This window comes from Aristolochia californica, unplaced genomic scaffold, assembly GCF_029961685.1.
Source record: "Aristolochia californica isolate CCGP_79_NKW_82.1479 unplaced genomic scaffold, dmAriCali1.0.hap1 SCAF_14, whole genome shotgun sequence".
In the NCBI taxonomy this organism is placed as follows: Eukaryota; Viridiplantae; Streptophyta; class Magnoliopsida; order Piperales; family Aristolochiaceae; genus Aristolochia; species Aristolochia californica.
Genome location: NW_027181815.1, coordinates 10,313,443 through 10,338,490, shown reverse-complemented (window position 1 = coordinate 10,338,490; position 25,048 = coordinate 10,313,443). Strand labels below are relative to the sequence as shown.

Here is a 25,048-nt window from a genome sequence, read left to right as displayed (position 1 = left end):
CTCCTCTAAGCTCGCCACGTTAAGACTCGGGTGTGTAGATGAGATGAGATAGGTTTTTTTCCGTAAGCAGATCTGACCCGTCTGTAGAGCATTACTCTTGGCCTCGACGATCTGCTGGACTGACCTCCACTTTTCCTTTCAATATCTTCCTTTCTCCACTAGCTAGAAATCCACATAACAAAAGCAAAGAAACGAAAGCCAGAAAAAGGAAAAGCTGGTTTTACCTCTCTCTCTCTCTCTCTCTCTCTCTCTCTCTCTCTCTCTCTCTCTCTCTCTCTCTCTCTTTTCGTTCTACAGACGTCGCCGTCACCCGCGCAATATAAGCCTCTCGAGAGCAGTGCCTACTGCCCGCCTCCACGCCTTTTTCAAAGCCGTCTCGCGTCTGCTTTCGAGCCAAACCCCCTTACCATCACGGACATTCTATCCCACTGACTCCTGTGTGCCAACTCTTCTCTCTTTGTCTCTCTCTCTCTAACTTTACAGCACCAACCCGACCGGCGTAGACTAGAGTAGCCAAACCAGACCCGACCACAACAAATCAGACAGACCAACGACAACGCTGGTCGTCTGATCGTCTCCTTCCTTGTGCACGGTTTCATCCCGTTTGTTGACGATATCTTGAGAACCCCTGCCGCTCTCTCTATAAACGCACTGAAAGCAAAGCTCGACGCGCCGGGAGACAAAGCTGCAACTGCAAACGGAATCTGCGCTTTTTAATACTCGCTGCTGTAAGTATGGAAGAAAAGATATAATTTTTCTCTTTGCACGCTCGCGCATCGAAAGCTCTCTAAAGTTTCTTTTCTTAAAGCTACTGGTTTCTCCTGGATATTTTAGAATATTAAACATCCTCACTCTCGAAAATCCTTAATGCTTCTCTCTCTACATTTTGTGATTCGGATTCCAGACATTCCTCCTCTCAACTACGCCTTCGTTTCGCGATCTTAGTTCCGATCTCTGAGGATTCTGCATCTTGGAGCCACGGTGAAGCTTCCTTTTGGAGCTTGTCGGTGTTTTGTTCTTTGCTTCACTGTCTCAGTCGTTTCTCTATGCACCAGCTCCTGTTCATTTTTTTTCGGTTAGTTTCGTGTTCATTTTTCCCTGCTTTGATCTTTTACTCTCTTTGAACTTGTTCTTTTGGACCTGTAAATTTTTTTTTGGTCTACAACGCATCGAAGCTTTTAGCCAAAACAAGTATCCTTGAGATTTGCAATTCGTCAGAAATTGTGGTTCTTTCTCAATTCGGATTTTCTTTACCTTTTAATTTTCTTCCCGCGCTTCTTTAACACCGTTTCTCATGTCATCCGGTCGCCGCTCGGGCTTACTTCAGATCTCGTTTTACTTTTTCAGTTCCCGCTGAAATCTGTTCACGCGCTTTCCTTCTTTTGGCATTTTTCTGCTGTTTTTCAGCTTCAGATTTCGTTTTGCTTACGGTTTCAGCTTTACTGACTTGCTAATTCTGCCTCTCTGGACTGGCACGCTACGAGATCGAGCGCATCCGTGCTTCAGAGAACTAAAATCCCGCATAAAGGAGCTGATTCTTTTAATTCTACCCTTTTTTTGCTCTTTCGATGGTGCAGGGAGAGATTTACTCAGTTCCAATTAATGGAAATCCAGTAGCATTAAATAACGCAGCGATTTTCAACGGCGGGCACACCGGTAGCTTTGAATGCTCAACAGAGGGAATGAAGCGGGGAGCAAAAGGTAAGTCGTGCAGCTGCTTTTCTTTTTAACTGTAGTTTTCAGTGAGGTTCGCCATTCCATGAGTTTGTTCGTTTCTTTCGTCTTTATCTCATGATTGCTATAGCTGTTTTGTAGTCTTTGGCAATTGGCATTTCTCCATCGCCATATCTTCTTCTACAGTAGAGAATTAGTATATTCTTTCTTACCTTTTCATGTCATTTATTACTCACACGTGATCTCTCGTTTGATAGCACCCGCTCCGCTGCACACGTGTAATGTGATTATGTTGCGCTTGTGCGTTAATTTTGTTATTGCCTGCCTTGTGTTGTACCTAGTTCGGCTTCGCGGCCTGTTCTTGTTCATCTGGTGGTTGTTTCTTCTGCTTATATTTTGGTTCGTATTCTATCGATTGAGACCTGGGAATGAATGACCTTTTCCTAGAACATATTTTCAGTATTTCTTATCCAAATAATTTTATTACTACTGTTTGTATATCATAGCGGCGCAAACGATCCTGGCCTCTGTTACCTTTTTGGTGTAAAGGCAAACTAGATTTGACTTTAAATTTTAGTTTTCTACTTCATATTCTTATCTTTTCAAATGTACACCCCAAAAATGACCTTCAATTTTGTGTTGCTGAACTGCTCATGCAGATTTATTGGGTAGCTTGAGTTTTGTACCCTGTCATTTTGTTGAATTGCGGAAAATGGGAATAGTTGCCTTCTGCCCTATCGACTAGATAACCTGTAGCTGTGCCTCCATTTAACCGTTCCATGACACTATACTCACCAAATCCGACAACTCACTGAGAGACAATTGTTTGCCGGTTTGAGAAACCCCCCCATGCAAGATAGCTAAAGGTCACATGCAGATACATCTGAATAAAAACTATTGGAGAATTACTATTGGAGACTGATTTCTAGCCACAGCAGGAGTCTCACTCAAAAGCACATGTCTTCAGGAAATCGGAACCCTAATTTTTTTTTTTTTTTGATTGGTAAATATTTCTATTTTGACCTAGTCTAGGGAAAGGCATTCTTCCTCTAGGTTGTTGTTTTACAAAGAAACCTAGAAAATGTCCATTCAAAGACTGATTCAGGTCAGTCACAGTTCTGATAGTGGTAAAAGCCAGTAATACAATAGACCCTTTGTCAGACCTCATTGTAAGATTTTATACTTTACAGTCAACAATGTACATAATCAAGACGACAAGCGTATTCTTTTGGGTGGGCCACTCGAAGTACTAAAAAGTTTGGCGATTTTATCCTTCAAAGCAGCTAGAAAGGGAGTGTATGACCCTTCGGTTGTATTAACTTTTGGCTTCCTCGTCCTCGCCAGTGTCATATGTAGAAGAGAGCAGGGAGAACAGAGGCTACCAGGTGATTCACACCCCCTCAGGATTCGTCAGGTCCTAGCTTTTTCAGGCCCAAATGGTTCAGAAGATCCATCTCAGTTACGATTGTACTCCACAGTAGTGAACTGATGATTCATGGGTAGGGTCACCGATGTCTGAATCGCACGGTTTTGCTGTTTAACGTTGTCGTCTTTGGACTTCATTGCTACCAGTTCTGCCGACTGTTCAAGCAGCCATGCTGCTGTCTCTCTCCCTTGTCTTTGGACTTCCATTGCTACCAGTTCTACGAGTTTGAAAAGATGGTTTTTCCCGGATTGAACAGGCAAATTTTATCCCAGTCCCCAACAGCGAGAATTTTTTAGGAGTTTTTTGTGCCATATCAGGAAAAATGAACCTAGCAACCCCATGGCGCATGGTCCACACGCGATCCCACGACCAGTTGTCATGATCGACCGATCCAATTTTTTGCCTGTAGAGGGGCTGGGACCGTGCAACCGAGGCAGCGGGGCAGGCTGGGTGGCTAGTAGAAATATAAACGTGCAGTTCAACGTGACAGAACTGAAAAATTCTGACTGTAAGATCATCTTTGATGAGCCCTTATCACGGTTTGGCTAACGTCTTTATTCAACCGAATTTGTGAACAAAACCGTGCGCACGCAAGGCCTTGGGGGAAGAGGAGCCCGAAACCTTCTCCCTTTATTCCGAACAACCTTGACAGTCTTTGTCTCCCTTTTGGGGTTTTGCTCATCTCGATCACGACTTTACCTCAGATTTAAATAATCAGCGTGCTTCCTACAGACCCGTTAAGTTCAGAAGAGGGAAACATTAATTTATTCTCTGGTTAGCTGAATTCATGTTGTTTTGCATGGTTTGACGATTTTCTTCACCTTGTCCAACAGTTATTAAGCACTAAGCACAATAAAAATGTCAATTTGATGCCCCATTGCTGCGTTTTTTGGTTCCTTCCCTTGCTGCTGCCGCTACCAGCTCATGCCTTTCCCGTTATTTATTCTTATTAACCCATGTTCTCTATGATTTCGGGAGAAAACGTAAAACATGTTATAGCAACACTTCTTTAGGCCGTCCATGTTCCATTCTTGGGTTTGTTTTCTCCTGCATGCACCTAGCACCTTTGTAACTTTGTAGTTTCGTTATTTCCCAATCTGTTGCTTTCTTTGGCTACTTAATTATTTTAAATTTCATGGTTCCGATGATGACGACTTTATCAAATTTAGCTCACTGGTTATTAAATATCTAACTGTTGCCACTAATGTATTGCCGCTACCATTTAAGTCAGTAATTCATCTTTTCCTGTAACTCCAAGAGCTGACATTCTACTTGCTTGTTCCGTTCTCAGATAAATGAAGCTAGCCAGTGTCTCCAGTACAGCTTGACAAGATCTTTCCTTGGATTATCTTTTTTTTTTTTCTGTCAAAGATGCCTCACAGGCAGATGAAGGATGCTCCAGAGAGGCACGTGGTTTCAAAGAAACCGCTACAAAACTCCATGAATCTGCATAAATCTACATCTCAGAAATTACAGAAATGTGAAGTTTCTATGCAGGAAGCTAAGAAGTTTGTCGGAAGGAAGAAGGGTAACGGCAAAGGGAAAGGTGCCCAACTGGAGAAGGTAGCAGTGACCGAGGTTGATCTTGACGTGGGGTTTCCCATTTCAAGCAAAGGCGTCAAGTTTCATCAAAGACCTGGATATGGCCAAGCAGGTACTAAGTGCATTGTCAAGGCCAATCACTTCCTAGCAGAGTTGCCTGATAAGGATTTAATCCAGTATGATGTAAGTCCGGTTTTCACGTTATGGTCTGGCGATCTATTACGTGTTTCTTAAGATGAAACTAATCTACTTATAAGCTTCAACTCGGTTTTTACGCAGGTTACGATAACTCCAGAAGTCACCTCCCGAAGCACTAACAGAGCAATCATTTCTCAGCTGGTAAAACTATACAGAGAAACCGATTTGGGTATGAGACTTCCAGCTTATGATGGAAGAAAGAGCCTTTACACAGCTGGAATGCTACCTTTTAGTTCAAAAGAGTTCCACATAGAGCTTATTGATGAAGGTGATGGAACGGAGACCGGGAAGTAAGTAGCATTCAAGTGTTTTGTTGTTTTGCAGCATTTCATTTCCCTGAAGGAAAATATGTAAATATGCAGCTAGAATTGGGTTCCAACAATGTACTACTCAGCTTTTTCTCTTGAGAATTTCATTTCAAGTGCACTGGGATGCTCAAATTGACTCTCCGGTCTATAAAGCAGGAGAAAGAGGGAATTTAAAGTGGTGATCAAGTTTGTAGCTCGTGCTGATCTGTACCACCTGCATCAGTTCCTTTCAGGAAAGCGATTTGATGCTCCTCAAGAAGCTCTTCAAGTTCTTGATATTGTCCTGAGGGAATTGTCAAGTCAAAGGTAAGTAAGTGTTTGGTAACAAACCCGAGTTTTGGGAAAAGGATTCAACCTGATATAATTTTTTTCTTCCAATGCTTTACTTAGATATGTATCAATTGGAAGATCCTTCTACTCTCCTAATATTAGAAAGCCACAGAGGCTGGGAGATGGTTTACAATCATGGTGTGGCTTTTACCAAAGTATAAGACCAACTCAGATGGGCTTATCTCTTAATATTGGTTGGTGTCTCTTATTCTTAATTGTCGAAATTTATATATCCGACTAAGATGATCTTGAAGCCATCATTTATTGACGGTTTATATTGGTATTTCTTATGTTTCAGACATGTCATCAACTGCCTTCATTGAACCACTCCCTGTGATAGAGTTTGTCGGCCAAATTTTGGGGAAAGATGTATTATCAAGGCCACTCTCCGATGCAGACCGTGTTAAGGTAGGTTCCAGAAGTAGGTACAATTGTGTACACGATGGCTGTGCTCTAGGGAGAGTATCATAAACCTATTATGATTATGCAATTTCTAGTTCTATAAAACTTATAATACTTGTACCAGTGAATGGGAAAATCTTGGCAGGTAGTTGCATGAGTTTTCCAAGAAATTATAAACCTTGCAGAAGCCATCTGCATTCTCTTTGTTAAAGAGTTCAGATTTTCTTATCATGTACACTCTCGTATCAACCAGTTGGAGAAACTATAAATATTTACTTCTCCTGAGTTGTAAAGAAGGGGTTGAGAGTCATTTAGTAGCAATTGTTTCTGAACTCAGTCATGTGAATTGTTTGGTTGCTCCCACATTGTTGAGCAGGTGAAGAAGGCTCTTAGGGGTGTCAAAGTTGAGGTCACACACAGGGCAAATGTGCGACGTAAATACCGAATTTCTGGATTGACTTCACAGCCTACAAGAGAGCTAATGTATGGTATATCCTATATATTCTCATTCACCCTGTTTTTTTTTTCTTTTTTTTCTGCCACTCACAATAGCCAAAACCTTTAGTGGGCATGTCAGTAGTAGTTTCATGCATCTGCACTATTAGTGTATCTTCCAAACCATGATGAAAAATGTGGTAGCTATTGTTTCTGTATCATATTTGGTGCTCCATAGCACTCATTCTGCATCCCATGGAAGTAGTGACACCTAAACGGTGTTTATCTTGGTTATGAAAATGCATCTTAGATAATATTTTGGTGCTATTTTTCTTTTTTCTACTTGGAATCTGGATTGTTTGCTTCTTGATGGTGGTCAGGAATTCCATTTTTGCACCAACCGGGCATCAGCCTTGTTTAAATAATCGAGGAATTATTAGTAGGAAAAAGTATATATTTCTGAAATTAATGGTCTTTTAAATTATAATTGAAGTCATGGCATTGTTGTACTGCCAATAAATATCGGGTTTTGAGGTGACCTGTTATAGGGTCAACCAGCTGAAACAGGGGAGTAGAAAGTAGGCTGTACTAATTGAACCATAGGAGATTTTTGGTTTCCTGATGTGGTAAAAGATCTGTATGGCAAACCATTATTGAAATTTTATATTATTTGATTGGTAAAATTCTGATTATTTTGTTATCATTCAATGGTCTTTTAAATTATAATTGAAGTCATGGCATTGTTGTACTGCCAATAAATATCGGGTTTTGAGGTGACCTGTTATAGGGTCAACCAGCTGAAACAGTGGAGTAGAAAGTAGGCTGTACTAATGGAACCATAGGAGATTTTTGGTTTCCTGATGTGGTAAAAGATCTGTATGGCAAACCATTATTGAAATTTTATATTATTTGATTGGTAAAATTCTGATTATTTTGTTATCATTCAAATAACATATTGATTGAAACAGTTTTTATTGGTGAATTTTTTTATTTTACATCATTAAAAACTTGATTATTTTCTTTGGCTGTATAATTGTATATTTCTATACCTTGGTATGGCCTTGTGTAATAGTTTTATCTCACATGATCTCCCACAACTGTTTTGCAAAATTGCGGTATCCTTCTTACTTTTGACTAATCCCTGCTCTTATTCTCTTGCAGTTTCCCAGTAGATGAGCAGATGAACATGAAATCAGTGGTTGAATACTTCAAAGAAATGTATGGATTCACCATTCAATATTCACATCTTCCTTGCTTTCAAGTGGGAAATCAAAAGAAGGCAAATTACTTGCCAATGGAAGTGAGCTTACTTCTGACTTCTGTGTTTTTTTAATTTATTTACCTCATTTTAGTTAAAATTTATTTTATTTGATTCCAGGCTTGCAAAATTGTTGAGGGACAGCGGTATACAAAAAGATTGAACGAAAAGCAAATCACATCGCTGCTTAAGGTTACCTGTCAAAGACCCAGGGAACAAGAGATGGACATTTTGCAGGTCTTCCACTTTTGGGCAGTTTATTGAACTAATTTCAGTCTTTTACTGCTTCAATACATGAAATGATTATTTCAGTCATAGACCAGGGACGGCTGCATGACTTGATGATGGCCTGATGTATTTGTAATTATTGAATTGTCATTCTTTTCTCAGACATTTTATCAAAATCAATATGATCAAGACCCTTATGCTAAGGAATTTGGCATCAATATCAGTGATAAACTTGCTTCAGTGGAAGCCCGAATTCTTCCTGCACCTTGGGTAATATGATTATAAAAGTCGAGCATAGTATACTTAGGTATTCTCCCTTTCCTCTTTTTGTTTTCTTGGAGGTTGACTATCATTCTTTTCTTCCTCTGTTTTAAAAGCTGAAATATCATGATACTGGGAAAGAGAAAGATTGTTTACCTCAAGTTGGGCAGTGGAATATGATGAACAAGGTACTTTAATAAATATTTCATTTCTTTCCGTTTAATGGTACTTGTGAAACTAAGTAGAAGAATCTGAACAAACAGGAATAATTTTTTTTAATTTTTTCAGAAAATGATAAATGGAAGTACTGTAAGTTACTGGGCTTGTATCAACTTCTCCCGAAGTGTTCAAGAAAGCACTGCTCTTGCTTTTTGTCAAGAGCTGGCTCAAATGTGCCAAGTGTCAGGCATGGTAAGCAATCTTGATTTACTGCTCTCATGTCAGAAAATTGAGTCAGATAACTGCTGCTGTCATCTTGGAATACATGTGCCTCGAAACACTTTTGGACATGCTTTTTTTTTAAAATATATTTTTTATGACAATGAGAATAGAGCTGTTGATGACATTGAGAGCACAGTTGTACCCTTTACCCTTGCTTTTCATTGCTGCTTGATTTTCCAACGCTGGTCACTCAATATAGGAATTCAGTCGTGAACCTGTAATACCCGTTTACTCAGCAAGGCCTGATCAGGTGGAGAAGGCCCTGAAGTATGTCTGCAATGCTGCAGTAAATAAGCTCAAGGGGAAAGAATTGGAGTTACTTTTAGCTATTCTTCCTGACAATAATGGCTCATTGTATGGTATGTGGGTTTTTCTTTTTAGTACTTCTGGTATAAATTTATAGTATTCTTTTAGAAGTGGCCTCTTTTAATTGAGTCTCGTAAAAGCAAATTAGAGAGTTAGATGAGCATGCCTGTCATTATGTCTTTTTTGGCATATTGTAATTTATGAATGCCTGCTGTTAGAACTAAACATTTATACAAAATTGTTATTCAGGTGATCTAAAGAGAATTTGTGAGACAGGCTTGGGATTGATATCACAGTGTTGTCTGACAAAGCATGTCTTCAGGATAACCAAACCATACCTAGCAAATGTGGCACTCAAAATCAATGTCAAAGTATGCCCACTTACCTTTTTTCTTTCTTTGAATTAGTGTCATATTATTTGGTTTCATAATCTTGGATCAGTATTTTTTAGTTGATAATCTATCTGTTCATTCCAGATGGGAGGAAGAAATACTGTTCTTGTAGATGCTTTAAGTTGGAGAATCCCTTTGGTCAGTGATATACCAACCATCATATTTGGAGCAGATGTCACTCACCCTGAGACTGGAGAAGACTCAAGTCCATCCATTGCTGCTGTAATGAACAAATCTTGTATAATTTTCCCTGCTGTGCATGTCTTGCCCATAATGTATCATCCTTCCTGTTCTGAAATGTTTCGGTGACAGGTTGTAGCTTCTCAAGATTGGCCTGAGGTTACTAAATATGCTGGGCTGGTGTGCGCTCAGGCTCATAGGCAGGAGCTGATACAGGACTTGTTCAAGACTTGGCATGATCCCCAGCGTGGTACTGTAACTGGAGGTATGATCAGGTGTGTATGTTTTCTCCTGTTTTTTAGAGTATTATAATTGTCTTATGTGGATGCCCCTGGAAAGAATGAATTCTAAACAAGCAATTTACCCAATAACAGCTGACTGTAATTTGCATCTTACTATGAAATTATGTGGTTGACTAATACAATGCCTTCAAATATTACCTATTTATGCTCATAACAGGAGTTGTCTGCAAAATTTGCAGGATCATACTTTATAACATAAATGGAATTACTGAATTGATGGCAAGTGTCATCCATTTCTTACCCCTAATTGCAATTAGTAAAGGCTGGTACACTGGATTAACTAGTATCCTGGTATGGAGAAAGTTGGCCAAAATGGACCTTCTCATCAACCTGTATGTATAGGATTTTTAGGTTTCGAATAAAGCCTTCTCCTCCTTGGGATCTTCCATCAGAAACAATTGGAGATGTCTTGCCTAGCTTCACACCTCTTTGAAGCCCCCCAGTTAATTCTGGGATGGACCCCGCTGCCTACTGGAATCCTTAAATTAAACTTTGACTGATCCTCTTTCGGCAACCCTGGTTTAGCTAGTTTTGGTGGAGTGATTCGTGACTCTATTGGGAACCAGATCGTCTCCTTTTCCGGGCCTCTCGGTATTGCAGATTCCACGACGGTCGAGCTCTATAGCCTGCTTAATGGGCTTCGTGTTTTTCGTGATCATTGCCCCAAGCCCATTCTCATTGAGGGAGACTCAAAGGTGGTGATCAGCTTGTGTGAAAACTCACTGACACCTTGGTGGTGCCATTGGGACACCTTTTTTGAAATTATGGAAATTGTCAATTTATTTGACTGTTTTTGGTCTCTCATTCCGAGATCAGCAAATTTCGTGGCTGATGTTTTAGCCAAGCAGGGAGTTTCCTTGCAATCTCTTGTTGTTAGGAGTTAACTCCTTTTTGGTTCTCGTAATAAAATCACCTTTCATAAAATAAAATGTGACAGATAGCACCATGAATCATATTTTTTTAGTGGTCGTTTTTTTTTTTATTTTTAATGGTAAAGCTTACTGGTTTCTTCTTTGCTAAGGGCTCCCACATCGGAAAGTTGCATATGCATATATGTCTCTGTTGTCTGTTCTTGAAAATTAATTGAAAAAAGTGTGAAACTTGGAGAGAGAAAGAGTGAGAAGAAAAAAGGAGGCACACGCTCTGAATGAGTAGGAGCGAACGAGAGCGAGGAGGGAGAGGATGAGAACGAGAGCAAGGATGGTGAAGGAGAGATCATGAGTGAGTAGAGAGTGCGAGAGCAAGTGCAATTTCCTACTGGAGGAGGAAGAGATCAAGGGAAAAAGATTGAGCATGTGAATGGATGGAATGAGGGCGGAGTTGGAAGGGAATGCTTGGCTGGAGATGACTATGACAATCTGGAAGTGGATGAGAAGGAAAGCGACGATGACTTGGTGAGGTTCCATTAGCGGCTAGGGAAGGAGACGATCCATGGCGAAGCTTCAACTAGAAGAACTTCTCTTTCCAACTATTCCGAGTTACCGGAAAAAACAAACTGATGCACCACCTTAGGAGCATGATTGGCATGTTGTCAAGAACAAGCGCACGAAGAGGAGCCAATGGATGCCCACCAAGGTTAGTAACAACAACTTCCTTTCCTTCCATCATGCTGACTCCACCTTTACCTTCACCAAGGTGACTGAGCGATCTGGCCCTACAATTTGCTTCACGGTCTACAATGGTGACAAGAGGGTCTTCATCTCCATCTCAGACATTGCCTACACCTGTTTCCTCAAGAAAGGAACTATGTTAATAGAGAAGAAGGCAACGAGTGAGAGAAAGAGAGAGAACGAGTGGGAGAAGAAGAAGAAGAAGAAGGAGAAAGAGAGGAGAGGGAGTTTGGCTAAGAGAGGGAGAGAGGAGGGAAGGAGGATTAGGTTAAGTAACGTCCTAATCCTTCTCCTCAATGTATTTATAATAACAAGAGTGTCAATAATTACATCATTACCTTTTACCCTAAGGAGGGAGAAAAAGGGATAAAAAGGGACAAAAATGAAAAGTAATTTACATCATGCCACTACTACGAGCTTATCTTCCAACACAATTTGACATTGCTACCACGGAGTGCCACTCTCGCTACAGAACCAAGGAACTTTGGATTGGAGAACTTGTCTACTATCTCTCCGTCTTCAAGTACCGCTCTGCCTGGGAGTGCAAGATCACTCAATGCAGAATGGGGCCGAATTTACATTCCTAAATCTACTGACTTTGGATTCGGATGGAGTACCTTCAAAACCTCCTCCTAAGCCTCTCTAACTCCACTTCAACCATGACCAACACCACCCCTCACCCCCCAAACAAACCAGCTGACTTTATAGTTCTTCCCACCACCACCAGTGCAGCCACCACTTCGACCCCAACCCCCAGCCCAATCTTCCCAAATGCCCTCACCATGACACCCTCTCCCAGTACCACCAAAAAACCTACCACAACACCCACCAAACACCTCAATATCTCCCTACCTATACACTCTCTGTCGGACGGACAAAAACGCCTTGAAAACTCCCTAGTCATCACCTCCCCCACCACACTCCTGGATAGAGCAACTATTGTCACCTGGTTTTCCATAAAACTCCACCTTCAGGTAGCCCCCAAAATTTCCTACCTCGGACACCAAAACTGACTCCTCTAGTTCTACTACACTTCCAAGATGATATCTGCTGCTGAGCTGCCACTAGATCCAGACTCCAACATCTTGGTTATCAGGAAATGGTCTCCATCCTCCTCCTTCCCCTCCTTTGGCCAGTGGATTTGCATTTGGGGCCTACCGTTTGAGATTTGCAAGGATCCTCATTTTCTGAAATTGCAAGCTCTTTCGGCAGGGTCATCATGCTCGATGATTCTACCACCCATATGACTCGACTTGATTTTGAAAAGATCCTCATTGTCCCCAACTCTCTTTGGTCTAGTCACCAGTTCATTCAGTTGGTTGTTGGTGACCTCTCCTTCTGGATGAAAATCACATTTGACGATCTTCGGCCCACCTTTGGGCTGGCTGTTGTCTCCAGTCATCAACCCTGTCATCGGCCTACTCTAGTCGCCATTGAGTTTCTATTGAGTTAGAGGCACAACTCAAACAATAACTTACCTTCCCCAAATTCAAATTCAAACCCCCTGATCCAACCCGCCTCCAAACCACCTGCACCCCTGAATGCTCTGCTACTCTGACGTGCCTTCTGACAACCACCACTCTGAGTTTGTTATTTCAGTTGCCATCCAGTCCCCCCATCGTCTTCTCACCTACCACGTGTTCTAGCTCCAACTCCCAAAACAAATGACCTAAACCCATATACTGATGGCTTGAATACAAGCATTGACAACCACTTTCTTACTGCCAGCCATTCTACTAGCAGCAGACCTTTTCTGACTCCCCACCAACTTCCCACAGACCGATGCCCTGTACCATGATACTGACAATCGTCTACCTTTTTCTAGTCAATCCGACATGCACCAGACACCCTTTGGCTTTTCCACCGACCCCTCATCGGCCAGCCAACCAATAACTGCTACATTCTCCTCCCCCCCCATCAACTATTGTAATCCTTCATGAAACTGTTAGGAATTAGATGCCCTAATTCCAAACTAACGATAACAATAATAATAATAGCAGAAGAAAAGAAAGCAAGCGCAAAAATACAAAATTTATACAGGTTCGCCTCAAGTTGAGACTACGTCATGTCTTCCGCCATTGTAGTAATCTACTATGAAGATGAAATAGTTTACAAGAGAAATCGCACACACTTACAGGTGGTTTTTCTCTAACCTCTCTCGGCCACAACTGATGATCTTACTCCGGGTGATAAAACCCTAACAATGACGCCCCCAAACATAAAGAGAAAATTAGGGCAACCGGATTACAAGTGTGAAATCCCCAAACTACCCTTAATGAAACAACAGTCAATATATCGTGGATCCGGTAGGGGCTCCACTCCCAAACCCCTGGGGAGGGGGCTCCCTGCTCCCCTTCCAACCCCCATGGTGACCATACCCCGAAGGTCGATCTGCATACTGACTCAGCATAAGCATTAATTAGGCTCCACAACTTTACAGAAACCAAGGCGCAATCTTTGGATGACCTTACTTTTCATGATTTTTGGCGTTGCAACTCTCTTGGGTGGACTGTTGTTCCTGCCACTGGCCACTTAGATGGCATTCGCCCTCTGGGACACTTTTCAGGTCAGCGTTTTGGCCACTGCTCTTTGTCAACTATTCCATTGTTAAGCTGGTTGACCTCGCTTTGGGTAGCTGTAGGTGTTTTATTAGAGTCTATGGTCCCACTTGCTACCATGATCGATCAGTTTCTGGGAGGACCTCACCTATGTCACCCAACTCTGGCCTCTCCCTTACCTCTTTGCTGAAGACTTCAATGTTATCCGCTAGTATGGAGATAAGTCTCCCCATGCTAGCCGCATCTACTCCATTATGAGGGGCTTCACTGGCTTCATCGGCAGTTATGAGCTTTGACAAAATCAACACATTGGGCAAGACCTTCACATGGTTAAATGAATGATCCTTTCCAGTGCTACTGGTGACTAGTTGTGTCTCTATGTCGCTGCTGTTGTAACCATACCGGATTGGATCATTGGCCCATCCAGCTTGACACAAAGGCTGGGCATTGGGGTGCTAAGCCATTTCTGTTCGAAAATTCTTGGCTATCTATATACTGAATTTGACACATTGATCTCAGACGGGTGGCCCAATCTGTCCTCCTCCGGCCCCATTGGCTGGCACTTCCCCCATAAGCGCCAACCCCTGAAAACCAATCTCAAATCTTGGTCGGCCAACCGGAGTGCCCCCCTCAACGCTGAAAGAACCTCTCTCCTGAGCCAAATTTCCTCCATTGATGATATTGAGGGACAACGTTGTCTCGCCTCTTCTTAATTTGCTCAATGCTCTTCTCTCCTCATTTCCAACCTGGAGTGGACTAAATTGAAGCCAAGGGCCCATTTTTGTTTGCTGACCAAGGGTGATGGCAATATGAAGTTTTTCCACCCTATCGCCTCGACCAGGCATCGGATCAACTGAGTCACCTCTCTCAATGTTGATGAAGAGATCACATCGGACAAATCCTTTATTTCTAACTCCATTTTTAGTTTTTTTGTAGGTCTCTATTAGGAGGAACAACCTATCCGCCCCACCATCCAACACACCAACTTCAACAAAATTTCCCCTTGTTTAGCTACCTTCCTCTAGCTTCCCTTCTCAAATTGGGAAGTTGAGTCCACTACTCTTAGGATGGCTGCTGACTATGCTCCAGGGCCAAATGGTTTTAATGGTGAATTCTACGGAGGTGCTACCTTCAATTAAAAAAGACATCATTGGCATGGTCCATAGTTTCTATCATGAGGGTCACGCTTATCGAGCTATGGGGCCTCCTTCATTGTTCTCATTCCTAAGAAATTTGTTGTGGAACAACCTATTAAATTGGGTCCAAGGCCCATCCCAAAATGACTAGTCACTTAGGAAACCTCTTTTGCCAACTAATAAACTCAAGTCCATGTGGAACTATTCATTAACACTCCTCCTCACGTGGATAATTTGGGTGGTCCTCACGTGTGGTACGTGGATAATTTGGGTGGAATGCCCACATACTGAGTGGTTGCTTTGATACTATGTTAAATTGGGTCGAAGGCCCATCCCAAAATGACTAGTCACTTGGGAAACCTCTTCTGCCAACTAATAAACTCAAGATCTTTTATCTCACTAATCCATGTGGGAATATTCCTTAACAAGAAGTACTTCAGACCTACCAGTTTCCTCTCGAGCCCCTACAAGATCATTGCGAGAATCCTTGCTCGCTGCCTCAAGGCTGCCCTTCTGACTATCATCCAAAAAGGACAAAGTGCTTTCATCAAGGGGCACAATATCCTTGACTTTGGTATTGCGGCCCATGAACTTATGGACTACTTCGAAGGATTGGGCAAAGCGAAAATTATGCTCAAACTCGATCTTGAGTAGTCTTTTGCCGGTTTAATTGACACTTGCTTGATTACATTCTTGCTTGTTCAGGTTTTGGTGATCAATGGCGTTTTTGAATCCATAGTTACATTTCCTTTGCATCCTACTCGATCCTCATCAACAGGGCTGTATGTGGCTGTTTTTAGGGCACTCGTGGTATTTGGCAAGGAGATCCTCTATCTCCTCATCTATTAAATCTCGTTGTTGAATATCTCTCATCCATGGTCTACTCGGCCAAAGATATTGGATGATTCGCTCCGCTGGCTGACCAGGCTGAATTTGATGTCTCTCTCCTTCAATATGCCGACGACACTCTTTGGTTTTGTGATTGATCCTTTGAGCAACTCAAACGCATCAAAAGCCCTTCTTTTGGTAGTTACTTCGGGTGAGAAAATTAATGCAAGACCACCATAATGGGGTTCCACTTAGAATTGGATGTTCTTCAATTGATGGCTGACTGCTTGGCTGCTCTATTGGTTCTCTCCTAGGCACCTACTTGGGGTTACGCCGCTTCAATTCAGACCGCACCATGGGCTTTGGGTGCCCATGTATGAGAGAATTGAGTGTCGGTTGTCTACTTAGAGAGGACGGCTTCTATCCAAAGCTAGGTGGTTCACCCTCCTGAATTCTTGCATCATCGGACACCCGATTCACTTCCTATCCTTTCTCCCTTGCCCTTCCTCTGTTTGCCATCACATTGAACGAATGGAAAGGAAGTTTCTTTGGCATGGGGCAGAGAACGGTTTCAAATACCATTTGGTTAGTTGGAAGGATGTTTGCAAACCGAATTGGTGGTCTTGGTATTTGCCTGGACAAAGACATGAACTCAGCTCTTCTCTTCAAGTGGCTTGGAGATATAACTATCCTCCTACCACTATTTGGAGAAATGTGATTGCTGCCAAGCTCCACAACATCTCCCCCTGGTGAACTTCGGGTGGCCCTCGGCATAAACTCTCCCCTCCTCTGGTGTTGCTTATTTCCTCTCCTCCCTATATTCTAGTTTGTTGTTAGCCTCTTTGTGGAATATTTTTTGCCTTTTTTCTTGTTTTTGGGCTCATGTATCGAGGTCAGCCAACTCTATGGCTGACTCTCTTGCTAAAAATGGGGTTTCCTTACAATCCCTTATTGTAACAGGACTACTCCTATGATTGTTTTCGTGCGTACTTCGTAATAAAGCTCATGAGTTTTTTTTTAAAAAAAGTAACAACAATCATATTTCAAACGGAAGAAGGCGCACAATATAGCATTCATACTTTCAAAACCAACTCTTTAATTTTATAAACTTCAAATAAAAGGAAGCTCTCATCAAATCAATAGATTAACGAGAATGACTAGTTTTAACATAAGAAAATGGTGAAACTATATGAAAACTTACAAGACTATAAATAAATTAAAGTCAATCATGGGTTGAAATTTTTTGCTAGAATTCATGAAGCACTGACCTTGTTAAAGGGGTACGTAAAAGCAAATAAAACAAGGGCAGATGGCAACTTGCTGGGAGTAAAGGAGGAAACTTGAAGGAGTTTCCAAAAAAATAGATTACCATGCCTAGACATTGCTATAAGTATTAAAACAAAAATCTTTCCTAAAACAAAAAAAAAAACAACATAAATCCAAATTTAATTAGGAAACTCAAAAAAAAAAAAAAAAACTTCTAAAAAGGACTCATATTGGTAGAGGCTTGCACTAGAGTTTCAAAAAAAATAGGAGACTTGAGCTAAACAAAAATAGAACTCAAAAGAGAAGGAAATAATCGGGCTCAAAATTCAGTTTTCCACAAGCAAAAGGCTTCAGACATGACCTTTGATTCTTCTGATATATATCTCTCTCTAAAAAAATTGGATTGAGAAACGTTTTATTAGGTTAGAAAATAGATGCACAGATATTGTTTTTTGAGATATACTTGTTTATCTAAATTCGTAATCTTGATGCGACAAATCATCCTGCAAATTGAAGCTTTCTACTGTCACTCAAAACCTTCTTGTTGCCTGATCTTTGTTGCTTTAGATGTTGATTTCACTTTGTAGGAAACTCTAATTACCAAAATTATTTTTGTATTAGAAACTAGACTAAAAGATCTTTTTAAAAATATTTAATTTGAAATATGGAAATTTTGGTATGATAGTGAGAACTCCAAGGAAAAACGAGTGTAGGAACAAAAATCAATGGAGAGAATTTTACTTCTGTAAAACAGAGTAAGCTCAATCCAGGAACGTCTCAACAACAATCAAGAAGAAAGTCAACACTGATCCTTATTTAAATACAAACGGATTTCGTCCCACCACACGCTCTTAGAAGAGCTTCAATGGCTTCTGGACTTACAGAAGAAGAAACTAAAATAAAACAGACAGGGAAAATGTATGATTCTAGATCCCATTTGTTGCTGAAGAACACCTCTATTTATAGGTGTTTTGCAGCACTCAATTGAGGAAGACAGCTAGGAGACAGCTACGGAAATGATGGTAGGAAGCTTCCCTTCTCTTTCGGCGCCGATGGAGGCCTCTGTCCGCTGCGACGGTCAGTACAAAGTGCGCCTCTGTTTTTTGCTACGTCCATTAATTCCCGTTCACACTTGGGTGTTTTAATTTTCCGTTCATACATGGATCTCCCAATCGTGACAAAGGGCATACCGTGGGGGGACAGCCCCCTTGGACCCCCATTAGGGCTGACGCCCCGAAACCCGCCTTCATTTTACAGTTTCTTCACAAATAACCATTGTGGTCACAATTTGACCTCATCAGCGTCTAAGCCGGAACCGCTAACTAATTTATTCACTATCGACATTGGCGTTCCTCATAATTGGGGGCCAGTGAATACATTATATTAACAGTAACTTGAGAGAGGTGGGCATTGACACACAAACAACTTCTTCTTTCTTCTTCTTCTTCTCTTCTTCCCATTCTTCTCCATCTTCTTCTTCTTCTCTATGCCCAGACCATTGTTCTGATACCATGCTGAATTTAGAAGAAAAAAATGGGAGAGATTTATAATTTAAATAATATAAATAATTACATCCATGTCTCTGCAGTCCATAAACCCTAGGAATTCAGATAGAAATTGTTTTTCTCAAAAAATATGTAAAACCTAATTATATCTTCTAACAAATAGTAAATATGCTTTCTACAAATTTGCATGACATAATGCTTCGGGTTAAGTTCTAAGAGAAGAAACATTATTTGCAATGTGTTCTTTACCTCCAAATGTAATTCTTTTTCACCTCTTCTTGTTTCCTTCTTGTGGAGGCATATTTTGAAATTGATTGTTGAGTTTAAAACTGTTGCAGAGAACTTCTAATTTCATTCAGGAAGGCAACCGGACAAAAACCATTGAGAATTATATTCTACAGGTACCCTATATCTAACCATCCCTACCAGTTTCTTTGAAATTGTGTTGTGTGTGTTTGTCAAATATACCTTGTGGAGAGTCTAGCTCGCTAAGTTCTTATTTGCTCATCTCTTTTGTCATCCTTCCTGCAGAGATGGTGTGAGTGAAGGGCAGTTCTATCAAGTTTTGTTGTATGAGCTAGATGCTATTAGAAAGGTCAGCTGAAGTCTATTGCTGTCTGGACTAGATCTCACTCTGTTTCTAAGACGTCCTAATTCATGATTTCTTTCCAGGCTTGTGCATCCCTAGAGCCCAATTACCAACCTCCAGTAACATTCGTGATTGTCCAAAAGCGTCACCACACAAGGCTGTTTGCTAACAATCACAAAGATAGAAGTAGTACTGATAAGAGTGGAAACATTTTACCAGGTATTTCTTGTTTCCACAGGTTGAATGATGCAAACTAAAAATTCTATTAAATTATTTATATTTTAGGGGTATTCTATGACAGGCACTGTTGTCGATTCCAAGATCTGTCATCCAACTGAGTTTGACTTTTACCTCTGCAGTCATGCTGGAGTTCAGGTTTGGTATTAAACGATGTATTTAAGTTGTTATAAGAAAGTTTTTTGGAAGTAGTGAACATATTCATGACAAAATGTTAGTGTGATGCTGCACATGATAAAATATTTATCTTGGAATACAAATCAACTAGATAAAAAAAAAGGCTCTGTGCTTTAGGAGGATGACTTGTGAGACCTGAAAGATAAAGGAAAAATAAAGAGCTTGACTGATGACCAGATGCATGGTCACCCCTTCATTAACACTATACATGCTGAACATGTCTATGGTGATCAAAGACAAGTAGTACATATAGTTTGTGAGTAGTTTAAACTTGGATCAGTATCTAATTTTCTATTACTTCTTTGGGTATATTGATCATTTCACTAGCCTTGGAATGTCTAAATTATAAAGAATAAGTTAAGAGAATCGATTTCTTACCTTTGGAATTGACATGTGCTAGGGGACAAGTCGACCAGCTCACTATCATGTTCTTTGGGATGAGAATAATTTCACAGCAGACGAGATGCAATCTTTGACAAACAATCTATGTTATACGTATGGCCTTTGAGCGCTTGTCCTTACTTTCTAGTAATTGGGTCGTTCTGAAAGATTTCTAATTAGTTTCACTGTTCTTGTAGGTATGCTCGGTGCACAAGGTCTGTTTCTGTGGGTAAGTGTTTCACTTGCCTTCTCTTCATGTTAAATTTGGCTCAGATTCAACCAAGATGACTCAGCTGAAATTAGGGGGTCTTTTCCCAACTAGTAACGTAAGGTTTTTCGAAACCTAAACCATTGTGGGATTATTCCCCATAATATTTCCCCCTTACATCCAAACCTAGCAAATAGACAATAGGCCTGAGATGTCGGCAACATATATGGGGCACAAACTTGGCCTAACAGAACAGAGGCCATTCTCTGATACCATAATAAAATTGGGTCTAAATCTTATCCAAAATCTCTAGCATAAATTTGGAAACCTTTTCTTAACTAATAACTACTGGACAGATGTGGGATTATTGCTACTCACACATATTACTTTTGCCATGCGTCTTTAAAAGTCTTTAAAATAGCTGAATTTTTTATATATTAACCTAATAGCCTTATAGGATGCCTGGTAGTGTCTCTTTGAAAGATTTAGACTTGCTAGGACATCATACACAAAAGTCACAAGCCCACTTACTCAGTTGGAAAGCTTGCTCTCTTGAGGGCATAAGACTGATCCACTTAAGCAGAAAAGAGTGTCTCATATTATGGCAAATCAGATACACCAAAATTCTTGAAGCATGCAATTGCAATGGTCGTCATAATCAGAATTTTGGATTCCTGGCCATGGATCTGCCACATATAGTAGTAATCAATGTCACTTTGGAGCACACGATTCTTTTTCATTTCTTTCAAACGCGATTAGTTCACAATGGAGGCTTCTGTTGTGTCATGTGCAGTTGCTTGAATATGGGATCATTGTCTTCATGTTTCTTCAATAGATGCCTGCACTTAAATGATTTGAGTGACCATTTATTGATTTCTCGTTTGGGCAGTGCTCCCTGCTTACTATGTTTATTTAGTCGCATTTCGAGTTCATTTTTCTTAAAATGAAACTATAGTTTTATCACATATAGATTTCTGATTTGTTTTTTTTCGGAAAGCTACTATCTGAATTTTACTCATGATGTTCTGTTTCTTTTGAGCAGTGCCTCCTGCTTACTATGCTCATTTAGCTGCTTTTAGAGCTCGATTTTATATGGAACCAGAGGTGGCCGATAACCCAATCTCACGAAACACTCGTTCAACAAATGGTACAAGCAACGGGTCTTGTGTAAAGCAACTACCAGCTGTAAAAGATAAGGTGAAAAGGGTGATGTTCTACTGCTGATGAGAAAGGAAACAGAATGGAGTTCGTGTAAATTAATGTTCCATTACATATTGTAGAGATATGAGCGAGTACGTGCAATTTTTGAAGGTAGATTTGCAAGATAGCTAAATGCAGCATCAGTGTCAAGTTCTCTTCCTCTGGGTGACGACATCGAGACACCATTCGTTTGTTCAAAATTTTCTTCGTGAACAAATTCTCCTGACCATTAGATATTCCACTCTTCACAACTTTCACTACTTAAGACTCTTGGACCAGAAAGACTAGTGCGCACCATTCATCGTATAATATGTCCATAAGGAACTAAATATACAATGTTGAACTCTTCGATCAGTATAGGGAATAAGATTAGTCGAAGGAAAACTCACCTGCGATAAAGCAACGACAGAGTTAGTAAACGATCCTTTAAATAATAAGTATTAGTAAAAATATGGAAATTATCAATTTGACAGAAGGAAGATTCATACTCGCAAATATTTGTAGTTCTTGTCTTCTAATTCTCTCCCTTGTTACTTCCTCCTCGTCTCATAAAATTTTCAAACCAGTGGTCAGAATTGGATCGGACCGGCCTGTTTAACCTCATTAAACTAAAATTGGATTTTTTTTGGTTCTCGCATAAGGAAAAAGGTTTTTAGCTTAAAATATGAGTACCTAGCTGGTCTAAACATCTAAACTTGAATTGGACCAGTTAGTTAGATTCAGTTCAATCATTTAGCCTTTTAGTTGATGGAAGGGAAGTTAAATCAAGTATGGTTGTTATACATGGCCTATATTTCCTTATTCATGGCAGCTTGCCATGTTGGATCAATTAATGTCTCATTATACTTATCAGGAATTGAGGAGGATGACATTGGAACCAAAAATGAAACACAAAGTTCGGATAGGCGGTTTGTGGAAACAAAGTTACCGATGGAATGAGATGTGGATGATTGTCTAGCAGCGGTGGTGCGAGGTTCTTTACGAAGGGCAATTAGTCTAGTGTCATATAGTTGCCAAAAACAATAGGAGAAGATGGAGGAGAGTGTACCCCAAAAGCATCATGACACTCCTCATTTTTGCTCTTGGTCATCCAATGTAACAACTGGTTTGGGCATCGCTACAAAAGGAGTAAAACTTGGAAGAGAACTAGCAGAATAATATGGTTTTGATCTTCAAAAAACGTTACATCAGCAAAGACAAATGTTTTTTTGAGACTAGATGAATAACACACATAACCTTTTTAATTTTTTGAGTATTTCAAGAAATGCACTTGATAGCCCTAGGGTTAAACTTGTTTTGATGATGAACCAAATTATGAACAAACAAAACAAACCCATATACTCGAGGAGGTAATAGGAAATCAAAAAAATCATGAAATAACTTCGAGAATGGTGTACTCTTATGTAATACACTAGATGACATACAATTTATTAAAAACAAGTAGTGGGAACTGCATATAGCCAATAGAACTGAAGAAAATTCATGGACAACATAAGTATCCATGCAACTTCAACAAAATGTGTGTTCTTCCTTTTCAAGACACCATTCTGTTGTGGTGTATACACATAGGAAAATTGATGGATATTGCCTTTTTGTGGGCATAAATTCTGAAAATGAATGGTCCTTTGCATTATCATACCTATATATCAGAATTTTCATTTGAAATGATATCTCAATTATAGCACAAAAAAATTAAAGATGGTAAACACTTCAGATATATCTTGCATCAAATATAACCAACCCTTGTATGATCATCCACAAAAATCATAAAATACATAAATTGTGAAACAATAGAAACATTAACAAGTCCACACATATATGAATGAATCAGAGAAAAAGAACTAGACAATATATTGTTTTGCCTAGGGCTGAAACACAACATGGTGATGCTTCCCAAGCTCACAAAACTCACATGATAACTAAAAAAAATATTTAATGAAGAAATTAATAATTTTAAAGTTGACAAGGAAAGATAGCCCAGCCTGTTGTGCCATTTTATGGCTTCTTTATCAGTTGTTGCTACGACTTTCAGAATTAGTAGATCCATAATGTAGAGACCTCCTCTCTCATTTCCGCAACCAATCACTTGTTTCATTTTGATGTCCTGACAAGACACAATGAGAAGGAAAAAAAGGTAACAAAACAATTAAACCTCTTAGTTAATTGGCTAACAAACACAAGACTAATTAGGAATTGAGGTACAAATAAAACATTAGAAAGTGAAAGAGAGGGAGATAAAGTGGATACTAATACCCTAAAATTTAGTTTGGGACCCATCTGCAGTAGATACATGTACCGCTCAATAGTACAAGGGTTTTAGGTAGATATGTTGTCTATTTTACCGCTAAGATGTTCATAGCACCATAGTCAATGATTCGGAAAGAAAGACTAGAACATGAAACAAAGAAGAATGTACTAGTAGCAACCATAGCTGTAGTGGCTCTTGAAGGCGGAGTCATTAGGTTCTTAAATTTTAGAAATAAGTCACTATCTTCTTCTGTATGAATCATCTTACCTTTAGGAATATCAGAGGTAGCACTTTGTGGGACTATTGTGCAAGTAGTTGAGGCTTGATTAGCCTTGAAAAACTCTGATGTACCATATAAATTTCAGCACTTGTCAACTAGATGATTGTTTAAACCACAAAAAGTACACTTTCTGTTTTGAGTAAAGATTGGGCAGTTGGAGGTGGGTTCAACCATAGTTCTTCCTCTCCCTCTACCATGAGATTTTCCACTTCTTCCTCTTCCTTTTCCATAGATGTTGCTCCCCCTTCCTTCGGAGAAAATTGCTGAATTTTCTACTTGTTCTTGTTGAGTTGAGGTCCCATTAACTAGAAACCTAAGCATTGTAGCATATACATCATTAAAAGAAGGTCTGCCTATAAAACTAAGTACTCGTTACTTTGCAACATTCAAGTAAGGCTGTAGATTTGCAAGCCATATGGTTGAGACCATATCTTCTCTTTGCTTTTCTTGAGTTGCAATATTTGTTGAGTATGGTTGAACAACCTTCCATTCCTATAATTGACCTCTGAATCTGAAAAAATATTCATGAAGGTTGTCTTTATGCTTTGTCATTCACATCTCCTGAATTATATTATAAATATTTTGAAGATTGTTAGGAGTATAATATAATTCAAGACATGTGCCTAATATCTTTAGGTATTCCCAAGTTGAACAACATTATTTAAACTTGTTCTTCCATGCTATTTATTAACCAATTGATAACTAAAGTATCTTCCCTCAAGCACTTGTGATAGAAAGGTTCGTCAATATGCATAGGTGGCTTGTTTATATGTCCAATAAGCTCTCTAGCAATAAAAAATGTTTGATAGATTGAGACTATGACAAGTTGTTACTCAAACCATTGAGAGGAATTGTAGTGATTCTTAAGGGATCGTGCTTGCTGAAATCAACATATAATGACGAAGAAGAAGAATTACTTGAGATTTCTACCTTGCTAGTGTTATTTTCAAGATTCCATGGTATTAATGTCTTCAAGTTAAAGTAGTGAAAGAAGGAAAGAAGAAAGAGAATAGAAGAGAAAGGAGAGAAAATAAGTGGACGGTTGGGTTAGGAAGAGAGGAGGAGAGAAAACGTTGAGAAGAGAGAGGAGGATTAGGGTAGGGAGCTTGAATGCCTAATCTTGCCTCTTATAGGTTTCAAAT

The 25,048-nt window shown here is 39.9% G+C and overlaps 1 protein-coding gene across 3 annotated transcripts; it reads left to right on the top strand.

The window, feature by feature from the left end:
* The first annotated feature begins 383 nt into the window (after nucleotides 1–383).
* On the top strand, nucleotides 384–21,614 carry LOC137950915 (protein argonaute PNH1-like). Of its 3 annotated transcripts, none has more exons than XM_068797578.1 (24): nucleotides 384–728; nucleotides 1,578–1,701; nucleotides 4,392–4,825; nucleotides 4,922–5,130; nucleotides 5,305–5,454; nucleotides 5,539–5,672; nucleotides 5,777–5,886; nucleotides 6,257–6,363; nucleotides 7,477–7,615; nucleotides 7,694–7,810; nucleotides 7,964–8,071; nucleotides 8,179–8,250; nucleotides 8,351–8,473; nucleotides 8,703–8,862; nucleotides 9,059–9,180; nucleotides 9,286–9,423; nucleotides 9,514–9,656; nucleotides 18,925–18,987; nucleotides 19,118–19,181; nucleotides 19,259–19,394; nucleotides 19,477–19,550; nucleotides 19,990–20,084; nucleotides 20,168–20,199; nucleotides 21,221–21,614. In XM_068797578.1, exons 3-24 carry the CDS (start codon nucleotides 4,472–4,474, stop codon nucleotides 21,400–21,402), a joined length of 2,832 nt encoding a protein of 943 aa, XP_068653679.1. In that variant the 5' UTR covers nucleotides 384–728; nucleotides 1,578–1,701; nucleotides 4,392–4,471; the 3' UTR covers nucleotides 21,403–21,614. The 3 variants fall into 3 exon arrangements, with proteins under 3 accessions (XP_068653679.1, XP_068653677.1, XP_068653678.1); XM_068797576.1 differs by having other exon boundaries at nucleotides 5,302–5,454; XM_068797577.1 differs by lacking the exons at nucleotides 384–728; nucleotides 1,578–1,701 and adding an exon at nucleotides 3,129–3,836 and having other exon boundaries at nucleotides 5,302–5,454.
* Nucleotides 21,615–25,048: the final 3,434 nt, after the last annotated feature.